This window comes from Cyprinodon tularosa, unplaced genomic scaffold (genome assembly GCF_016077235.1).
Source record: "Cyprinodon tularosa strain WSP-4 unplaced genomic scaffold, ASM1607723v1 ctg340, whole genome shotgun sequence".
Taxonomy (NCBI): domain Eukaryota; kingdom Metazoa; phylum Chordata; class Actinopteri; order Cyprinodontiformes; family Cyprinodontidae; genus Cyprinodon; species Cyprinodon tularosa.
This window is the reverse complement of record NW_024039053.1, coordinates 596,889-613,638: the sequence shown is the minus strand read 5'-3', so window position 1 is coordinate 613,638 and position 16,750 is coordinate 596,889. Positions and strand designations below refer to the sequence as shown.

At 38.1% G+C, this 16,750-nt stretch overlaps 2 protein-coding genes across 5 annotated transcripts in view; both read left to right on the top strand.

The window, feature by feature from the left end:
* Positions 1–7,418, top strand: part of cep170b (centrosomal protein 170B) — a 28,308-nt gene extending 20,890 nt beyond the window's left edge. For 2 of the 3 annotated variants that reach the window (XM_038294477.1, XM_038294475.1), the window contains 7 exons: positions 763–1,009; positions 4,435–4,540; positions 5,119–5,250; positions 5,328–5,416; positions 5,864–5,957; positions 6,060–6,111; positions 6,180–7,418. In XM_038294477.1, the coding sequence (XP_038150405.1) occupies positions 763–1,009; positions 4,435–4,540; positions 5,119–5,250; positions 5,328–5,416; positions 5,864–5,957; positions 6,060–6,111; positions 6,180–6,406 (947 nt within the window). In that variant the 3' untranslated portion in view covers positions 6,407–7,418. The remainder of the gene's footprint in view (positions 1–762; positions 1,010–4,434; positions 4,541–5,118; positions 5,251–5,327; positions 5,417–5,863; positions 5,958–6,059; positions 6,112–6,179) is intronic. The other variant, XM_038294476.1, reaches the window with a different exon arrangement.
* A 516-nt stretch (positions 7,419–7,934) lies between these two features.
* LOC119789562 (5'-3' exonuclease PLD4) lies at positions 7,935–15,675 on the top strand. 2 transcript variants are annotated; one of them, XM_038294490.1, is made up of 11 exons: positions 7,935–8,075; positions 8,170–8,248; positions 8,326–8,480; positions 10,157–10,340; positions 10,420–10,540; positions 10,617–10,744; positions 10,835–11,035; positions 11,205–11,344; positions 11,416–11,581; positions 14,954–15,050; positions 15,157–15,675. In XM_038294490.1, the coding sequence occupies exons 2-11, from the start codon at positions 8,198–8,200 to the stop codon at positions 15,360–15,362; spliced, it is 1,449 nt and encodes a 482-aa protein (XP_038150418.1). In that variant the 5' UTR covers positions 7,935–8,075; positions 8,170–8,197; the 3' UTR covers positions 15,363–15,675. The 2 variants fall into 2 exon arrangements, with proteins under 2 accessions (XP_038150418.1, XP_038150419.1); XM_038294491.1 differs by having other exon boundaries at positions 7,961–8,075; positions 8,173–8,248.
* Positions 15,676–16,750: the final 1,075 nt, after the last annotated feature.

Genomic DNA, 16,750 nt, shown 5'->3' with positions numbered 1-16,750 from the left:
GGCTACAAGTTGTGATGATGTTGCAATTAAATTATGATATGATGAAATGTTCTACAAATGAAAAAATAAGAGTAGCCAAAAAAAGAGTAGCCAAATAAGAGCAGCATAAAATAACATTTCATAATTAGTCCACTGGTGAGTTGTTCTGTTTTAGAAGATGCTGAGGGCACCCCATGTGGTCCTGGAGGACCCCTTGGTGCCCACGGGCACTATGTAGGTTACCCCTGGTTTATAAGGTATTACATTTAGAAATCCAACACAGTTTGCTAGTGTTGTTTTTGTTGTTTTCTAATACTTTTTGTTTGTTAAAAGCTGGTTTGGGTATTTTACTAACATCTAAAACACTAACTACAAAGTATTCACAAAAACACTTTCACATCTGCTCTGGGTTCTCATACAGTGTTATTTAAAACTGATGGATATAAAAATACATAGATTGTTCAGAGCTATAATAAACGAAAGGTTCTTGGAACATGTAAAAGTTTCACACATTGTTTGTCATCATCTGTGGTATTTTTCTGCTCATGTAGGGTTTAGGATCATTTGAGCACCTTAAAAGAAAACTAAGATTATAGATGTTGAGATGAGGATCTCTGCAGCATCTTTTCTGTCTCTGCTCTGGGAAATATGTTAGTGACTCCTATCAGATGAACGTGGTGGTATGTTTTCTAAAAGGAATCTTTCATTGCACCTTCTTTTCTCTCCTTTTCCCCACTTCTCTATCCTTTTTTTGGATAACTCTAACCAACTCACAACGGCAAGGCTCTAGGAGGCGACACAAGGGCTCTGACTATACTTCTACCTCAGATGAAGAGTATGAATCAAACTGGAGCGATCTTAAACACAAACGCTCCCAACCTTCCTCAGCTTCTCATAGTGCCCACGGTCGGCCTCGGTCCCACCCAATAGTCGCCCAGCACCCGAAACCACGCAGCCGCAACTCTGATGAGGAGAACCATGAAGGAGAAGGGTTCAACAGCTGGTCCACCCACAGTGCTGAGATCGCACGGTAAGAAATGATGCAAAAAACTGCTAAGACAGAGATCGCCATGAGATTCTAAGTGCATGATAACCTTGAGTCAAAATACCAATATTTACGGTAAACTCCATTATTTAATTTCTCATAAAAGGGATCAGTTTTTCTAAGCAAAAATGGATTATGACAACCAAAATGATGTCATAAGATTTAACTGTTGTTTTGATAAGAAACCCTGTATTGGTAGAATGGAAAAGATTGTAGTAGTATAAAAGCTGAGGAAAGATTTTTTGGGGTAAAAAGCTTTAGAGTTTGTCAAAAGTATTGGTTGACACCATTAAATCAATACATTTGCTTCCATGTCTGCATACTTTTGAAGTTCGGTGTCGAGAAACTCTGAACAGAGTCCTGATCTCCAACTTATCGATGAATTAGAGTGAAGACTACAGGTTAGGTTTATTCATCGGGCTATAAACACACCTGCACCGTGTTAAAGGCGTTTACTAAATAGTTAATACTGCTGGAAACTGGGCTCCATCAACAGGTTGGTCTCTATAGACTAAGATTAAACTCTCATCATAATGATGAACATGAAAGCTACCAAATACTTTCTGCAACATGGGGTATTTCTAAATGGCTAAATGGCTTTTTTAGGTTTTTATTGGAAATATTAGTTGCCCTTTCTCACGCAGGTGACCTGCAGTAGACGTAATCTGTGGATTAGAGGCAGGGTCTATTCCTCTTTGATTATGTTCTCATCTGGCACTAGAATTCAACCTGAGTGATCCCATCATGTGCCAACAGCTCTAAAAGCACATGTAAACAATGACCTAGTTTGATTGATTGAATCCAAATGGTGCTAGGAGACACTAAGGCACAGTTCTACGAATAACAAAAACAATTGGTTATTGCTCAGAACAGGCATCCCCAACCTCGGTCCTCAAGGCCCCCTGTCCTGCAGGTTTTAGAGGTTTCCTTGCTCCAGCACAGCTGATTGAAAGCTGATTAACAGGCTTTTGGTCTACTGCAATCATTATAACCAGCTGTGCTGAAGCAGAGAAACCTCTAAAACCTGCAGGACAGGGGGCCTTGAGGACCGAGTTTGGGGATGCCTGGCTTAGAATAAAACATTTGAGTCATTTATTTGTTAGATTTTGAAAAAAATTTATGGTCAAGTATTGTTAATTTATTAAATAATATCTAAAAGAAATATGCTTTAAACATAAATCAGCTGAAATCAGCAAATTAGGAATCGCATAAATGACATAAATGTTATGGATATAACAGTTGTATAATCATTTTTTGCAAAACAGAGGTGCTGTTTCATTACAGCAGGCAGTTAGTGTTTTAAGTTTATGTTCATTTAGTTTAAAGGACTAGAAAAAAACGTTGGATTTATAAACTTGTTTTATAATGAATGTAAAATCTGGAAAATGGTTAGATGACAATATATTCTGTACCTTTTTATATGCCGTAAACTCAAAATGAACTCTTCATAACAAGCAAAACTATTCTGTAAATTGTAAATATTTTGCAAATTCTCCCTCTTAGAACTCATGCAGGGGTCTGAAATTGTCATTGTAGGTGCATGTCCACTGTGAAAGACATAATCCAATTAAAAAAACTCATAATCAAAATCAAAATGTATGATTTTTTTTTAACTGTTTATTTGTATGATACCACTGCAAATAAGTAGTTGAACACCTGAAAAAAATCAATGTTAATATTTGGTACAGTATTTGATTCCCCAAAATCAATACTTGCCCCGGTCATCCTCTCCTTAATACAGTGCAGTCAGTCCCCCAGTCCCGTGTGCAGAAAAACACCCCCAAAACACGATGCTACCACCCCCATGCTTCAAAGTAGGGATGGTGTTCTTGGGATGGTGCTCATCATTCTTCTTCCTCCAAACACAGATAGTGGAATTATGACCAAAAAGTGCTATTTTAGTCTCATCTGACCAAACGACTTTCTCCCATGACTCATTGGCAAACCTAAGACAGGCCTTGACATGTGCTGATTAAAGCAGGGGAACTTTCCGTGCCATGCACTCTGTCTAACCATGATGTCTTAGTGCATTACCAAGAGTAACCTTGGAAACGGTAGTCCCAGTTCTTTTCAGGTCATTGACCATCTCCTCCCCTGTAGTTCTGGGCCAATTTCACACCTTTCTAAAAATCATTGACCCACAAGCTGAGATCTTGCATGGAGCCTCAGTCTGAGGCAGAACTTTTCCTTTTTAGCTTCTTCCATTTTCTAATGATTGCTCCAACAGTGGAGCTTTTTTCACCAAGCTGCTTGGCAATTTCCTCGTGTTCTTTTCCAGCCTTGTGGAGGTGTACAATTTTGTCTCTAGTGTCTTTGGGCAGCTCTTTGGTCCTGGCCATGTTAGTAGTTGGATTCTTATTGATTCTATGGGGTGGACAGGTGTCTTTATGCAGCTTACGATCTGCATCATCTATATCTAATTTATGATGATAAATGGAGTGGAGGTGGACATTTTTAATGCAGACTTACAGGTCTTAGAGGGTCAGAATTCTAAATGATAGACAGGTGGTCAAATACTTATTTGCAGCTATATCATACAAATAAATAGTAAAAGTTATATATTGTAAGTTTTGTATTTTGATCATGTCTCTCACAGTGAAGAGGCAACTATGATGATATTTTCAGACCCCTCCAAGATTTCTAAGTGGGAGAACTTGCAAAAGAGCAGAGTGTTCAAATACTTATTTTCCTCACTGTATGTATTGAGAGAATTTGCAGCAACTCAAACTTTTAATTGCTTTTTTTAGAAATGTAATCAAACTGGGTATACCTCGACTTCATTGGTTCATTCCACAGGTTTTGACCTGCATTCATCAGAGAATCGAACTGTACTATTAGTATGATGTGAAACAACTTTTTACTGAAAAACATTTGGTTGGAGTTTAGATTTACGGTAAAAATAAATGCATCAAGGCTGAAACAATTAAAGTAATCGTGTTTATCGATTATTGAAATAATCATTAGCCGATTAGATTATTCATATAGTCATTAATTAGACAATGCAGTCTCTATGATATGCTATGGCTTGAAGGCAAGATTTTATAGGAAGAAATCTATAAAGTACATTGTACTATCTGAGTATTAAGTGATCAATTAGAAAAAGAAAAAAATCAAAGGATTCACAGATTAGCAAAAAACCCATTAGTTGTATGTAATGTTGTGATGGATTTTTATTGGAGCCAAATCAAGAACAAATAATTTGAGCTACACAAAAGACACTTAAATATTGAACTAAATAATGAGAAGTCCTCTCACTGCAAATTAGATCATTTGGTTTTATAACTGTTGTTTTGTCTGCTGTAGAAGAGGAGCAGCTTGATCTGAGGTATATTTTCTCTCCTATTGCCGGTTAAGTCAGCCTAGCCTATTTATGATTTCTGTCATTTTTTCTTTGTTATTTCAACTTTAAGGTTGAGCCAAGATCTTGCCAAAGATTTGGCGATCCTGGCCAGAGAGATCCATGATGTAGCAGGAGACGGTGATCACCCAACCCCTGAGGAAAAGAGCGGTGGACAGGTACTGTTTTCATACGTGCAGAAAGTTAACTCAATCTTTTTGTTCCTCTCTTTGTTCTGTTGCATCACTTGCGTCAAAGTCAGGCTTTAGTTTACAAATGTATAAATAGATGCAAAGACGAATTTTCATTTGTGTTCCTCATCTAATTAGCTAAATATTTTTTTTTACAAACGTTTAAGTTTAGTCTTGTAGATGTGCAGATATACAGGTATATTTTAGCAATAGATTATTTCATGAAGGCAAAATGAGTTCATTTTAAAAGAAGCAACATTTTTCTGGTTTTCTTTTAGATCATATCTTTATTTTCTTTTTCGGCCGAGAATTCATATAAAGCATTCATATTCATATAAAGTCTGTAAACATTGTCTTAATGTTGAGTTATGAGCATGTAGTTTCTTGGTTGTTTTATTAACTGGAAAAATGTGAGTGGAAGGTGAATTTATGGACACATTCATAATGTCTGGTGTCGATGCTTTAAATTAAATCTGATTCTCTTTTGCTGTATGGACAAACCAGTTTGAGCTTGTCTACTTGTCCTCCCTCTGAGATTTGCTTCTAAAGTCTTTTAATTTTTCCAGAAGGTTCTTCATGTCCCAGAGTCTGAGAAAAAGCATAGAATCCAACAGAGTCCTTTACCAACAAGAGAACCTGAACTGAGGTCAGATGACCACGACCTGAGCTCCAGGCATTCGACTCAAAGCAGAAAAGAGGTGTGACTCCACAAGCTTCATGTTTTGTTTTAAAAGCAGTTGTTTCATAGTCTAACTGTATTTTTCTTTTTCTGTAGGTTAATGTGGAAAGTTTGATGCTGAATCCTGTGTATCAAGTCACAGCAGCCATCAGAGAAAATACTGAGCAGCTTGCTGAGAAGATTAAGTAAGACCTGAAGAAAGAGACCCCTGCATGCTTGATCTGACCAGAACTTAATCTTATTAAACTGCATTGTATCCTAAATCTAATCTTATTTAATTAAAATAGATTAGTTGGCCTACATACTGACAGAATGAGGCTTAGATCAGAGACACCTGATCTTCTGAGTAAATATAACTGTTCCTTTATTGTTTGTAATAAGCAAATGTGCAAAATGTGCAATATTGACGTTAAGGATCTAAAGACGTATTTAGAGAAGTCTTCTTCCAGAGTGGGATGATCAAACCACAATTCAACAATAGCATTTATTGGAACTTTTAAAATATAGGGGTGTACCTCCTCTGATATTTGATTTTCCTCATTTAAAATGTAGGATCCTGTAACTTAAATCTGAAACATGGTCCAGACGATAATGACTACAGCTTTTTTATCACCACTCCTGTCATTATTCAGGGTTCTGTTCCAGGACAGGATGGATATGTGGGAGGACATTGAGGACAGAATTCATGCAGACGGGGACATTTCAGTTGGCAAAATTTCCAACAAGGTCAGTGTTTTTTTTTGTTTTTTTTTCCTTCTTCCACTTTACAGAAAATCGTTATTTCTTCAAAGTTTTTGCTTTAGTTTTACTCAGATTTACTGTTTTCAGGAAATGGTTTCTATTTTGAAAGAACTTCGGAGGGTCCAGATCCAGCTTGAAGGTGAGTGACTTAAACCCAGTTCTTAGATTGGATGAATTATTTATTATTAATAATTTTTTTAATTTCAGTTATTAATGCAGCCATGGACCCCAGTGGTACCGATGAAACAATCAAGAGCACCACTGCTGCTTCATCCTCTTCTTCCTCTGAAGTTCAGTCTTCCAGAACTTCTTCGTCTAGAGACTGGAGAACTGTCCACTCCGTCTCTAAGCGCGGCGGTGGTCCAAGGCCCAGCGAGAGCGTGAGGAGGGCCGCTGTGACACCAGATGACCTCCGTCAGGGATATTTAGTCTGAAGTCTGGCACGCACAGAAACACAGATGCACCAACTTGCTCGGCGACTATTCAAAGATCGCCGTTCACAGCTGTTAGCTAGTGAAACCAGTCTGAGAGGAAGTGACTGGATCTAAAAAGCTGTGGTGAGCTCACAATGTTTGGAAGTGTATTTTTTTAATAAAACAACCACAGGAGGTGGAGACTTAAGGAAGTACCTTGACATTTCATTAAAGCTCACCTCATCTTGTTAAGCTTGATCTTACACAATGTTCTCTTTATTTGCCAATCAAATAAATTAATGTCTGATTTTTATGAATGTGTTATTATGTTGCTAATTAATAGCCAGCCTGAGTACAGTCATCTCAGGGAAATCTGTAAATGTATGTTTAGTTACAAATGATTTATTTGAATCTGACTATTTTTGTGCACAGGCTCCTCAACTGCATTGCATTTCTCTATAGATGAATATTTTTCCAGTGTTTATTTTTGTGTCTGATTCCTTTTCTCTGACAAATTTATTGAGGAATGTAAAAGCTATTTATAAGTTTTTTTGTGAATCACACAGCAGGAATTGAGAGACTTTGTAGCCTCCTGTGCCAGACTGTTGAATGTCATTTTACACAGCTGCTCAAAGGCAATTGGGAGTGCTTTTTTTTTTTTTTTTTTGGTTCTCATCTTCTTATTCGGGAGCCGAGGGAGGAAATCCTTCAGGAATGTGCAATCTGAATGGAAGGAGGAGCCTACTCCTCTGCTGTTAAACCACCTTGCTGAACAAAGCAAGTGGCGATTGTTTAAAAAAAGGCACGTTTTTAAGCATTCCTGCTTATACAGATATGTTGCTTTGTAACTTTTTATGACCTTTCCTCCAGAAGCAGAATTGAAATATTTGACCAAAGATGATCATGAAAAGTTGTAATTTGTGTTCTTCTGAATTTTTTTCTCATTAATGCTCTGGTCAGGGATTAATCCCCCCCATCCCTCTAATCTGCATTGATGTCAATAAATTGGTGCAAATCTTTATATCACGATTAAGCTGAGTGTTTAGATGTCTGTATTTTTACGTCCCACAGATTACCTCTCAATCTCGCCCTTTTGCACTATTGTCGGATGTTTTATCTTCTGTTTATCATTTGACTAGGGTTAAAGCAAGCAAAGCAGTGCTGGTTAACCTACATGTACTGTATATCATGTGGGAGGATGTTTCATGCAGCCAGTTGAGGAATAGTTTACAAATTCAAGCAAAAAATAAATAATGTTGGGTTTTCTTTCTAAATCTGCTGTTTCTTCCTCTTTATGGAGTAAAGTCCCCCCCCCCCCCCCCCCCCCCCCAGGAGTTTCAGAGAAAATGAATCTTACCATATGTGTCAAATTTGTTTTCTCTCATCCCAGATTTGGTAGTGATTTGCTGATAGTTTGTTGGTGTGCTATTATTTGCATAAATTATTAAATGATTTTTTTTTCAAATAAATTGAATCAGAAACATGTTTGTTTCCTTGTTTTCATTCTGTCACCTCTCTTCACAACCCTCTGCTGCCCCTGAGTAAAGCACACATCTGAAAAGCTGAAATGAAAGTGAAAAGAGGAACTGTGCTCAGTTACATTTAGCAGCAGGGCTGATCGCTTTAGATTTGGATGAGAGCTGAAGGGGAAGAAACAAGTGGAAAAAAAACAGGCTGGGTCTGTTATCTGGTGAGTTTGTTCTGCTTTGACTTTTAACATCGATGGATGAAACACACATCATCTGTAATAATTAAAAGTTAATTGTCATTTTTGTTTGTAAAAGAAGCAAGTAGGGATTTTAAAGAAAAAAGATGACTTCTGTGTACAGAAGCCTTCATGACAATTATGTCTCCAACAAAGGGGTAGGTAGGCTCCAAAGTTTTAACTCTCCTTTTTGAGGTTGCCTTCACTAAAAGTCGTATCCTGTTAACCTTTTCAGAGGACCAGCTTTGTGACATTGTTTGTGATTTTGGGCTGCCTGACTGTACTCGGTATCATTCTTGCCATCGCTGTGTTGGAGAGACCACCGCCTCCGGAAAAACATGACACCCTCCCTGGGGAAACTGGTGGGGTTAACATCACTGACCAGTGCAGGTAATAATCCCATCAACACTTCTCACTTTACCATTATGTACCGTTTCTCTGAAAAACGACACTTACCCTTTGAGCTTTGTTTTGTTATGTCTTATCATGATGAATCTGTTTGGTTTGGGTGTTCAATAGTAACACAGATGGTTTTAAAACTTTCAGAAAGAGTGTGTCAGCTTCTCCTGAATCAATACTTTTCAAAACAAGCTTCCAGCTTTTGTAATAACAGTTCTTAATTTCTATTCTGACATCATTTAGACAGAGATCTTTTCTTCTTTGCATAATTACTCAAACTTACTGGGTCATTCTGACATCAATTTAAACCGTTCAGTAGCTTGTGATGAACATTTAAGGTTTTCCAGCTTGGTGTAAGCTGTATAAAAGTATAAATATATCCTTCAATGTGGATTTCAGATAGATGCACTGAGAACATTTTGTTTGTTATAAACTGACCTCTTTAGGTTTTTGTTTAACAAAGACTGTCTTGCTAGACGAGGCAAGTTTGTAGGTATTGGATCTTCCAGTCACAAGACAATTCTGTCACAAGTGCTGCATAAAAAAATGTAGGAAAACAAAAGTACACTATAGTGTACAAAGTGATTTATAGAACAAATATTTTAAAATTTGGTCTCTGAAATGCAGTGGAAGTGGGAGTTTTACTCTATTTCCTTAATCATAGTGAGGATACAGGCAGCAGCATTGTTTTTAAGACACCACTAATTTAACTGAAGATGAACACATGGTATACTTCTTTTCAATTCCTGTTGAGACATTAGTCCTTTTATTCTGAAGACGTTATTTCAGTAATAAAATACCCATTGTTCCAATTTGCTGTTGAAACCCAACTGATGTTGAAGGAAAGGATAGATATAGGCCTTTAGTTCTGCAGTAGCAGCTTGTCCAACTTCTTCTTTTTCAACTGTGGTTTGATAATTGCTGCTTTTAGGAGCAGAGAAAAAACACCTGAAAAAAGGGATGTGTTCAGATTCTGGAATCTCTGGTCTTCGTGATGCTGTTTGTTTACAAATGTTCTCAAGCAGAAGTCGAATCCTTCACAGAACAGCAGAATTAACATTGAGATTAAATTAGACATGATTGAGATGAATTATAATAATAAGGTCACCCTTAAATGGAAACTAGTTGCATTAGATTAAATTAAAAGGGACAGCTTTTTAAATGTAAACATTCTTGAGTTGGGGTTAGAGGTGAGTGTTGGCATGTTGCAATCATATTGCGATATGACCCGTGTCACGATGTTATATTATCAAGCTATTGAAATATCACTATATATTGTGATATTTTCCCAAGCTATCAAAATTACAGGTATAGATAAAAAACAAGTGTTGTATATGTTCATCAGAAAATAATGATCATTGTTTTTTTTGGTGTATGGTATGTTGTTTCGGGTTTAAGTTAGTCTACATCTTCAACTGTGGCTTCCTATAAATATATATATATATATATATTTATATATTTATTTTTTTATTTTTTTTTTAATCCATACTAAGAACCGAAACATCAATATTATATTGGGCAGCTGAAAATTACAATATATTGCCAGTTATGTGATGTTATGTGTTGGTGTGATATGTCTTTTACACATAAAATCCAACTGAAGTACAAAAAAAAGTCTGTTACAAACATTTTTGTTATTATTTCTGTATTGCTACTATTTCCTGCAGCATGGCCCTTGTGGAAAGCATTCCTCTATATTTGAAATATAAAGATAATGCAACTTTTGGGATCCCTCTGGAGCAAGTCTGGAAAGACCTGCTCTCCATAGCATCGCACAGGGTGGAGGTGGTGTCATTCTACTGGACACTAACAGGGGACGATATCAATGTGAACTCTTCCACAGATGTCCCAGTGAGTTCTTGACTCTGAGTTTATTTAAATAAATAACATGTCATTTATATTCTTTGTTAATGATGTTTTGTGGAAAAAGGGAAGGGACATCCTACAAGGACTCGGGGAGCTGCCCTCCAGGAACATATCCGTCCGAGTCGTGACCAGCGTTCCCACAATTAAATCAAACTCCACAGATCTAAAAATCTTGAAACAAAAAGGTTTCTTAATGTACTCTTTCATTTTTACATACCTGCTGTAAACAGTGATTAAACTATTTTGCGGCTTTTTCTGCAGGGGTTCAGGTGAGGAGGGTAGATTGTGGCCGCCTGACGGCAGGCGTCCTCCATACAAAGTTCTGGATCGTTGACATGAAGCATGTGTTCATTGGAAGTGCTAACATGGACTGGAGGGCTCTTACACAGGTGAAACTATAAACGGGAATGGATTTGTTTCTTAAAAGAATATTTTTAATATTTAAATAGCTGTTGATAAAATTCTAACTTTGACTGCAGGTAAAGGAACTGGGAGTGGTGGTCTATAATTGCTCCAGTCTTGCAATGGATCTTCATAAGATCTTCCAGTCCTACTGGGTGATGGGGGAACCCAACAGCTCCCTGCCTCAGCCCTGGCCGGCAAAATATTCCACTAACATTAATAAACAGCACCCCCTGCTGGTGAAGGAGGATAACATCTCCAGCAGCCTGTATATTGCTGTGAGTTCCTAATGATTTCTTTTTAAGAGTCCTGCTTTCTTAAGAACAGTGGACTATAGGACAGTGGTGACCAAGAGGTATCAGGGAGTTTGTTTTCAGTCCAAACAGCTAAAGAGAGTGTCGGGTCATCAAAATATCCTTTGTTTTTAATATTTGTGTTCCATCCCAGTGTTCTCCACCATCCTTCTGTCCTCAATCAAGAACTCAGGACCTAGAGGCCATTCTGTCCTCGATCTCAGATGCTGAGAAGTTTGTTGATGTTGCCGTCATGGAGTACTTTCCCACCACTCGTTTTGAAAAGCCTCACATGTGAGCCCAAAATACAATTCTATTAAAACCTGTTGGTCTTGTTAGATCTCCTCACGCTGGAGTTCTTGCAGATACTGGCCTTTCATCGACGATGCGATCAAGGTGGCTGCATTTGAAAGGAAGGTGAAGATCAGGATGCTGATCAGCTGCGGGCGTGACTCTGATCCAGCTATGTTGCCCTTTCTTCAGTCACTGGCTTCAATGGACTACCCTCCTCATCACATCAGCATCCAAATAGTGAGATATTATGGAGGAGCTGTATCTGCAACTCCTATGTGATACTGTCCTGGAAAAAAATTCATTTGCCTCTTATTAATGTCTTCAGTTGTAAGATAAGATATTTTTTTTATCACTGAACAAGATAACTTGAGTACATATAAAATGTAGTTTTCCAATTATTATGTCATTATTAGAGGGGTAAAGTTTATACAAAGGAATCTGGGTATGCAATGAAGATTTTATCCTCCTAATTAGATTTTATTCCTGCCAGACCTGCAGCGAAGAAACAAACACTACCTGTTTTATCAACATAACAGAGCTAAAAGATGTGAAAGCCATCTTATTTTTCCTAATCTGAAAAATTTAAGAACACAAGAGAAATAAGGTCATTACCTCTATCAGTATGGAGAGGCTTACAATGTTACTTTGAATGAACCACTGTAAGAGCTTTTATCCACAAAAGGAGAACATATGGAACTTTGGGGAACCCTACCAACGATGTCTGACCAGAAATTTATCCTCGTTTCTCTCGAAGAATCCAGAACACCTTAAGCTCTTCGGGCTTGATCTGCTTAGCCAATGTCTTATTTTATGATAGCAATAACAAAGAAATATCCTCTCACAGCTTTCCCTCAAAAACACATTATGATTAACAAGAATTGCTGAAAAATATTCTGTAGACCGATGAGGCACAAGGGGAACTTTTTTGAACACTTGTGTCCTGTTAAATCTGCTGTAAGATGAAAATACACTATATTGCCAAAAGTATTTGCTCACCTGCCTTGACTCACATATGAGCTTAAGTGACATCCCGTTCCTAATCCATAGGGTTCAATATGACGTCGGTCCACCCTTTGCAGCTAGAACAGCTTCAACTCTTCTGGGAAGGCTGTCCACAAGGTTTAGGAGTGTGTTTATGGGAATTTTTGACCATTCTTCCAGAAGCGCATTTGTGAGGTCGCACACTGATGTTGGACGAGAAGGCCTGGCTCTCAGTCTCCGCTCTAATTCATCCCAAAGGTGTTCTATCGGGTTGAGGTCAGGACTCTGTGCAGGCCAGTCAAGTTCATCCACACCAGACTCTGTCATCCATGTCTTTATGGACCTTGCTTTGTGCACTGGTGCACAGTCATGTTGGAAGAGGAAGGGGCCAGCTCCAAACTGTTCCCACAAAGTTGGGAGCATGGAATTGTCCAAAATGTCTTGGTATGCTGAAGCATTCAGAGTTCCTTTCACTGGAACTAAGGGGCCAAGCCCAGCTCCTGAAAAACAACCCCACACCATAATCCCCCCTCCACCAAACTTTACACTTGGCACAATGCAGTCAGACAAGTACCGTTCTCCTGGCAACCGCCAAACCCAGACCCGTCCATCAGATTGCCAGATGGAGAAGCGCGATTCGTCACTCCAGAGAACGCGTCTCCACTGCTCTAGAGTCCAGTGGCGGCGTGCTTTACGCCACCGCATCCGACGCTTTGCATTGCACTTGGTGATGTATGGCTTGGATGCAGCTGCTCGACCATGGAAACCCATTCCATGAAGCTCTCTGCGCACTGTTCTTGAGCTAATCTGAAGGCCACATGAAGTTTGGAGGTCTGTAGTGATTGACTCTGCAGAAAGTTGGCGACCTCTTCGCACTATGCGCGTCAGCATCCGCTGACCCCGCTCCGTCAGTTTACGTGGCCTACCACTTCGTGGCTGAGTTGCTGTCGTTCCCAAACACTTCCATTTTCTTATAATACAGCTGACAGTTGACTGTGGAATATTTAGGAGCGAGGAAATTTCACGACTGGATTTGTTGCACAGGTGGCATCCTATCACAGTTCCACGCTGGAATTCACTGAGCTCCTGAGAGCGACCCATTCTTTCACAAATGTTTGTAAAAACAGTCTGCATGCCTAGGTGCTTGAATTTATACACCTGTGGCCATGGAAGTGATTGGAACACCTGATTCCAATAATTTGGATGGGTGAGCAAATACTTTTGGCAATATAGTGTAGTTTCAGCAAACGAGCACCAGACCGACAATCAATCTTTGTGGCGGAGTGAGGGTTTTCGATTATTTCACTGCAGGATCTGTAGCATCAGTTTTGGACTTCAGGTTGGACATCAGGTTTTAGTACTTTTGGGTTTAGAAGAAGAAACAATGATCTGAATGTGCTCTCTTCATCCTCTGACATGGGAGATGGCTCAGAGCTCGTCTGCCTGGCTGTGTGTTCATGGACGGTGCCGCCTTTTACAGTTGCTTTTTGTATCTCTGCTTCTGTCTCCTTGAACCCCAGTAGGCTTCAGTAGATGGCCGCTCACACTGAGCCTGCTTCTGCTGGAGGGTTCTTCCTGTTAAAAGGGAGTTTTTCCTCTCTACTATTGCTACAAGCTTGCTTAGTGTGAGGGATTGCCTTTGAGTCAATGAGTCGATGCAATCAACTGGTTTTCCTCAGAAAACTTTGAATCAACTAACAGTATGATCTGGTGAACTGTAAAGTGCCTTGAGATTACGTGTGCTGTGAATTGGCGCTATACAAATAAACTGAATTGTAATTGAATTTAATTGAAACTTCTGAATTGACAAAAAAATGAATGTTTTAGTGTGAAACAGTAAGATCTAAATAGTTTAACAAAATTAAGAGGCTGTATCATGTTGCTAATACTGAAAAAATCTCCTCCGATACTGTTGAATTGAAACTTAAATCCAGCATAGAAGAGAAGACAAGCAAATCCTCTACAGAAAACCTATACATGTTTTCCCAGGTATGTCCGAATTGAAAACTCAACGCAGGTGCTACCTCTGAGGATGGTAAAACCATGAGTTTTAAGGGTATAGTGGAGGATGTTCCTTTTCCAGGTGGATCATCAAAATAAGTCGTCCTCCTAACTGTCAATCATTCTGGTGATATGTTTACATAAGGCTGTCCTATGTGCACGTCGCCATTTTCACTTACCGGTGGTGAGTCTGACATAGTGGAAAAATTGCAAATGTTCTTTTGGAAAGTAGGCTTGTATGAGCGATGCAAACAGGAACTTTTAAATAGTGTGCACGAGGAGAAATGGGCTCATGCATGCTGTTGCATGTGGTTAATAGCCATTCCCTCCCAGGAAGGAAGTACAGGGTTGTGCATGTGTATATTGTTTTTAAAGTGGAGAGGGGGTCTTTTCAAAAATTCACGACCATCCTCAACAATACCTTTAAGGGACAATTTACTTTTCCAAAAGGTCGGTTTGGATTGCTTTGTTTCCTGAGTAAATTAAATCATTATTGAAATCTGCATTTTATATATATAAAAAAAAATTAAAGCCATTTGTAAGGAAGGAAATATTCTTCCAAAATGCTGTAAAGTTTTTTTTCCCAAAAAGTCGTCTGATTTTTTTTTTTTTTTTTTTTTTTTTAAGAAACTGTACATCGTTCCAGTGGGAAATCAGTCTGACATTCCATATGCCAGAGTCAACCATAATAAATACATGGTGACTGATAAAGTTGCATACATAGGTGAGGTAATATTTTATGCTGGTGATTTTAAAGTAAAAGTTCACTTTATCTTATAGGTTTTACCTGTTTTTTTTTTAACCGACATAATCCCCGTTTTCCAACCCAGGTACTTCTAACTGGGCGGGCGACTACTTCCTGACCACAGCTGGAGTTAGTCTGGTGATTTCCCAGAACTCTGCTCACTCTGGGTGGAACAGTAAGACACTGCACAACCAGCTGAAGGACGTATTCAACAGAGACTGGCACTCAGAATATGCTGTGAACCTCAGGGATCTTCAGCGCAACCTGGACTGTGCACTGTCACCACGATAACCACAGTTCTGATCAGACGACTATAAATAATTTATCTTAACATTTATACCATGACATTTATGTTGCATTTTTCTTTTTCAGTACAACATGTTATTCTTAATAGCTTTTAATGTACAGATTTTCCTATATTGTTTCTTTGAATGCATTATATATTAAATAGATGGATATCCTGTCTAATGCGTTTAGAGTGTAAAAAAAAATTATCAGTCATTTATTTCATTATAAAGCTTCATTAGGGCTTGATGAAAGTTTTGAGGACTCATTGTTCTGAGATTCTAAGTAAATGTTTGAAATAAATTAAACATTAACACCAGCAGTTAAGCCTCCTATAAGATGTATTTTAAAAGACTTTTTTTCAGTCTTCTTTGCAGGATTTCCTGCAACACAACTTACAACTTTATAGAACTGTATTAAACATTTATAGAACTTGAACCATAATTGCTGAATTGCAGACAAACGGGTACAATAAATTGACTTTATTGTTGGTCCCTGAAGGCTCTATGTGGGAAGCAAAGAATTTTTTCAATGTTACTTTCTAAAACATTGCTGTCCATGTTTTATTATGACTGCATTGGATTATTTCAACAGAACATCCGATTACCTATTTAAAAGGTTTACAGATATTCTCCTTAACAAAAGACTCTCTTTTATGGGGGAGATTGCAAATAAAGAATAATTCAAGTTCCTGCACCACAAAACAAAGTCTGCTACCTTTGATTCAATGGATTATTGGATCAGAGGTTGCAGACTCTCTTAGAAATAAAACACTGTGTGTTAAATGTCATGGGTTGTTATTAATGCGGTAAATTCCTTCACATAAGCTGTAACCTCTACAAGAGTCTGGCAAGAACAATTACTGTTCGTACAGCTTGCCCTTCACACACATTTTGGCCATAACTGTACTCTGGCATCCCCCGCTGCTGTGTAGTTAGACAAAAGAAGGTATGGGGGTCACAGTGAGTGACACTACTGAGGGAGGGACTAATGACGACCCAGGGGTTCTTCACATTACTATGAATCTTGTCATGGAGGTTTTCAGATTCCTAAAGCTGATTTAATGTGGTTATAAACCAACAATAGAAAATGCATTATGGTGTAAAGTCATATGTATCAAGTGGCTCATTAGAAATTCATCATGAGTTAATTTTTTTATCTGCATACTAAAGAAAACTATTTAGCGTTACTCATAAAGACAAAGCTTGTTCTTTATTATTAAATGTTAAAAAATACACATACTTATTTAATATACAAAGAATTGAATTAGACTTAGTTTTAATTATTTTAGCTAATCCTGTATTATCTCAGAATTGTACGTATCTGTAACCAGCATTGAGAACACTTTGTTATATATATATATATATATATATATATATATATATATATATATA